Here is a 4,522-nt window from a genome sequence, read left to right on the forward strand (position 1 = left end):
ATAAAATAATTAATAAATAATTGCCCAATTTTTCATTTTTATCTCTATTTATAGAGAATAATTTAGCATTATTTTAGAAAGTTTTGTTTTACTGGTTTTATTAACTTTTTTGGTTTTGCTTGTATAGGTTACGTATTTTAAATTTATCTATTATTTTAAACAATAAATTTTTAACGCTATTTTTATTTTTTTATAGATGTTATTGTGTTGTGTTGAAAAATTGATTTAATGCAATAACCTTGGTAATTTGTACACATTTGTACATGTTCTAATTAATAGAATAATGTGTCATCGAAACCAAATAACTTACCATGACATGCATGTATAAAGAACTGAAATTTTATGACATTTGGCTTTTAAACAAAATATTGAAATAGCATTTTGCATGTTGTCGTTTTTCATCATCATCCTTATTCTTAGGATTTCGGAATGAATAAAATTGGCACATCTCAACACAATTTATTAGCTTTTTCCACTATATTCTTGCGTATTAAAGCTGTGTCACCATTAATCAATCAATATTAATCTTATAATTATTTACATCGAAAACATATATGATATTTAAATCAAAATTAACATATAAATTTTTCCAAACACAATAAATACTCATTGGGCAATTTTGATAGAAAAAATCACTCAATTTTGAGGATTTACATTATCATTAACAAGCTTGAAAAACTTGTATTGGACCTTTTAAAATTTGAGATATATGACAGAATTTGATACTTTTTTTTAAATAATATATTATTTAAAATACAACTGTTACCAGATATAAATAAGATAACTAATATAATTAATATTGAAATTTACCTTTTCGTGCCATTATTTAATAAAGCTTAAGGGAAAAAGGTCTACTTACAATTTACTTATTACACCCTGTCAAGAATAACAAATCTAGTAAAATTATTTATTGTTTCTGGTAAATTTTATAAAATACTAGGAGCTCAGATCTTTTTCTAACTTTTGAAATAATTTTTATGAAATGTTTATTCTAATTCGTTTCTATAAAAGTAGACGATGAAATTGAAATTGAAAACTAAACTCACCTTTATGCCTCGGGAGCAAAATGGCATTGTCATGCTGCTTTTATCATTGCAGTAAAAACTCTCAAAATGCTTCGTATTTTCTGTACGATCAGGCGTTTTACACTTAAAATGTAACTTTACTAATATGTTATTGTGACACATCAGAAAGATGCCCTTCTGATAAGATTCGTTGCTTGATATCTGTGTTTTGTAGGTTTGGTTTTATATTTGAAACGCTAAACTGCAAAGCAACCACAAAACATTTTTACAGTTTTTAGTACCATTTTGTATGAAAAATGGTATAATAACATTGGTTTATTTTACGGCAAAATTGATCAGTCGGGTAAAAATATTTGGAAAGGAAATTATTAAATAATTATTAAATTATTATTTATGTCTATAGTGTATAAACTTCATAATTTGCTTTAGAAAAGTTTCTTCAAAAATTAGTGAATGAATTATATAAAATCTAATGTGACAACTATTCTGATCAAAACCTTTTGAAAAAGGTCAATGATAAAATTAAAAAAAATTGATATATCATCTCAAAAAGATTGGTAATTTTTGATAAGGTCTTATTTGCTAGAATTCATCATTTATTCCCTGCCTTCGTTTTGGACCTCTTAAGATAAAACTGACTTTTAAATTGAAATACCTTAATTATTTTACCAAGAAATTTTGTGAATAAGCGCGTATTTCATTTCAACTAATAATAATGAGATTATATTGAAGGCTTGAATCATCATATATCATATATACCATCCAATTTTATTTCTAATGTAGTTGCATTTGTGGATGTGAGGATTAACCAGATTAATCGCTTTTTACGTTGATATCAACATTTGAGTTTTAATCATTTCAATCATGCACTAATGATTCTCACCACATTTTGGCACTCTTTCATCAATAATTATTAATCATCGTTTTTATTCAAGTAACAGCATATATTTGTTGAAGCTGTTACAAATAATTTTCTTTGATTTTCAGATCACGAGAAATCGTAGTAACAGAAGATCGTTGTCTGTCGGATATTTCGGACAGCGATTCTGAAGAATATGAAGTTTGACAACGTTGTTTAGTAGGATAATTATAAATAATATGCTTAGTATATTTTGTTATATATTTTGTCCGAAGCAAAAACGTTTATTCGTGTGATATATTTATTTACTTTTATTAATTGTTCATGTAAAAAGAATAATTATTTTTGCTAACTCGTTGTTTTGTGATAGTAATTTTAGAGTATTTATTTCTGATGTTTAAAATGTCTGTTAAATGTTATTTCTCACAAAACTTGTGATGAATTGATTTGTGATATTTGCGCTGTGTTATGTTCCCGTCTCGCGCATTCAGGTGCATAAAAAGATTGTATACGCAGCATGTGTTTTATTTATTTTATTTATATATTCTAAAATGTGCGTTTGTTTTATAATTAATATTTGAGAATTTGTTAGTTATAGTAATTGCAAAAAAATCGAAAACAATATTTTTTGCAGATCTTTACGTTTCTGGACATTTTGGCATACTTTAGAAAAAATTTATGTATGTGTGTGTATGTAGTACTTATGTATGTATGCCTGGATACCAATATAATTTTTGTATGATACAGATTGAAAAATTGTAAAAATCCACGATTTCGAAAACACGGTTCAACCGATTTGAATGATTCGATGGAATGATGGATGGATTTGAATGATTACTGGGGAGATGTGCTAAATAGTTTTTGGCAAAGCCAGTTCATATGTTCAAAAAACATTTTGCTTGTATTAACGGAGTGAGGAATTTGTTAAAGTTTTGGTAAAAAAAGTAAAAAATGCAATTTGGCAGTCAAAAATGATCATTAGACATGTGCACATCAAATTATCATATATTTTATATCGTCTTTAATCATTTGGTCCGCATCAAGATTTATAATAAATATTTTAGTAATTGATACATTTTTTTGAAAATATATAACGAAAATTTCAAAACTCGAAGAACTTTGCAAAAAAATTATAATATTTGTAATGAGTCAAAATATTTTTCTTTCGAGCAATATTTTTAGAAATTGCCTATTAGGCAACGCAACTAAGGTTCACGAATTAATTTACTTTGTATTTGTTTTTCAAATATTTAATAATACATTTGACAGCATTAGTTTTCTTATAGTATAAATAATTGCTTAAAAATGCTAAATAATTAGAAAAAAATATCCTATGAGAAGTTTTTATTTCAAGAGTCTAAATCTGAAAAAAATTTGAAATGTCTTTAGAAAATTTAATCATTATTGTACTATTCAAACTATTAAATAACGACAAATTCTCGTTCAAGGTGTGCTCATTAATTTATTTTCGAACTTGGAAATTTTAGACCAATTATCTTCTATATATATAAAAATAAGTCGGGTTTTCCTTCCTGACGAAATAACTCCAGAACGCATGAACCGATTTCGACAATTTTGCATTCTTTGGAAAGGTTTTGGAGTCCGCAAGGTTTATAGCTAAGAAAATTAGTGGCGCATGGCATCGTGCCCTAATGCAAATTGCTGGAACTTCATGCACCGTAATTAAAAATTCGAGTAATAAAAATAATCAACAATTGTTTTAAATAATTTCAAATAGATTATCTTCTTCTTCTATATGTATATAAAAATAAGTCGGGTTTTCCTTCTTGATCAAATTTTTCCTTTTCAAATATAAAACAAACAAAAAATTTCTTCATCTTTCTCACGAAAGCATCTGGTGGCGAAACGGAGTTCGACGGGTTTGCTAGTTATAGATATTTTCTATGATTGAACCAAGCAATCCAATGAGAAAAAACTAATAAAATTAACTTTGAACACCAATTATCGTTATAACTGAGTTAATTAACTACGCAAAAATGAATTACTCGTAATTAACTACTAATGTTCAACTTATAGTAAAATAGCAAGTTATGTGATCTATCTGTATACAAGTAACAAAGTTTTTATTAAAAGAAATCGAACAAAAAAAAACTTTTTTTGACTTTTTAAAATCAGTGTTGTCTACAGATTATGTTAATGTAGGGCGCTGACTCAATGCAATAATGGAAACTTTTTCGAACAAACATACTTCATCTTTTCTCTTTAGGCCCTATCTCAGAATCACTGTAGTTTAGCTGTTATGATTTCTGCCACTACCGTACCCAGTTTCTCCTACATACTGAAATGAATGAACGCAAATTTTTGTACTCGAAAAGTATTTAACACTTTCTAGTTTCACATACTTTCAATAGTTTGTCAATACATTTTTATAATAAATAAAAATAATTTTTTTTTTTTGGAAAATAAAGTGGTCATATTGAAAATAAAAAATACAAAAACTTTTAAAATATTTTCTGTATTTAAAATTCTTATAAATTAATTTATCGTGATCATATAAAACATCAAAATATATAATCTGCTTAAAATTATTTAACAATAAAATTTATATAAGTAGGAAAATATGATTAAACTTATCTCGATAGAATCTAATATAGATGAGATATATCACATGGTTCGG

The 4,522-nt window shown here is 26.2% G+C and overlaps 1 protein-coding gene across 1 annotated transcript in view; it reads left to right on the plus strand.

Annotated features, from left to right (window-relative positions):
- The window catches only part of LOC113378291 (cytosolic carboxypeptidase 1-like), a 317,444-nt gene extending 315,291 nt beyond the window's left edge, over positions 1-2,153 (plus strand). Inside the window, exon 18 of the mRNA XM_026618823.1 lies at positions 2,013-2,153. Coding sequence (XP_026474608.1) covers positions 2,013-2,091 — 79 coding nt within the window. The 3' untranslated portion in view covers positions 2,092-2,153. The remainder of the gene's footprint in view (positions 1-2,012) is intronic.
- The last annotated feature ends 2,369 nt before the right edge of the window (positions 2,154-4,522 follow it).

Source organism: Ctenocephalides felis, unplaced genomic scaffold (assembly GCF_003426905.1).
Source record: "Ctenocephalides felis isolate EL2017-DRISC unplaced genomic scaffold, ASM342690v1 CF-g0.4_SCAFFOLD_01886, whole genome shotgun sequence".
NCBI classification, from domain to species: domain Eukaryota; kingdom Metazoa; phylum Arthropoda; class Insecta; order Siphonaptera; family Pulicidae; genus Ctenocephalides; species Ctenocephalides felis.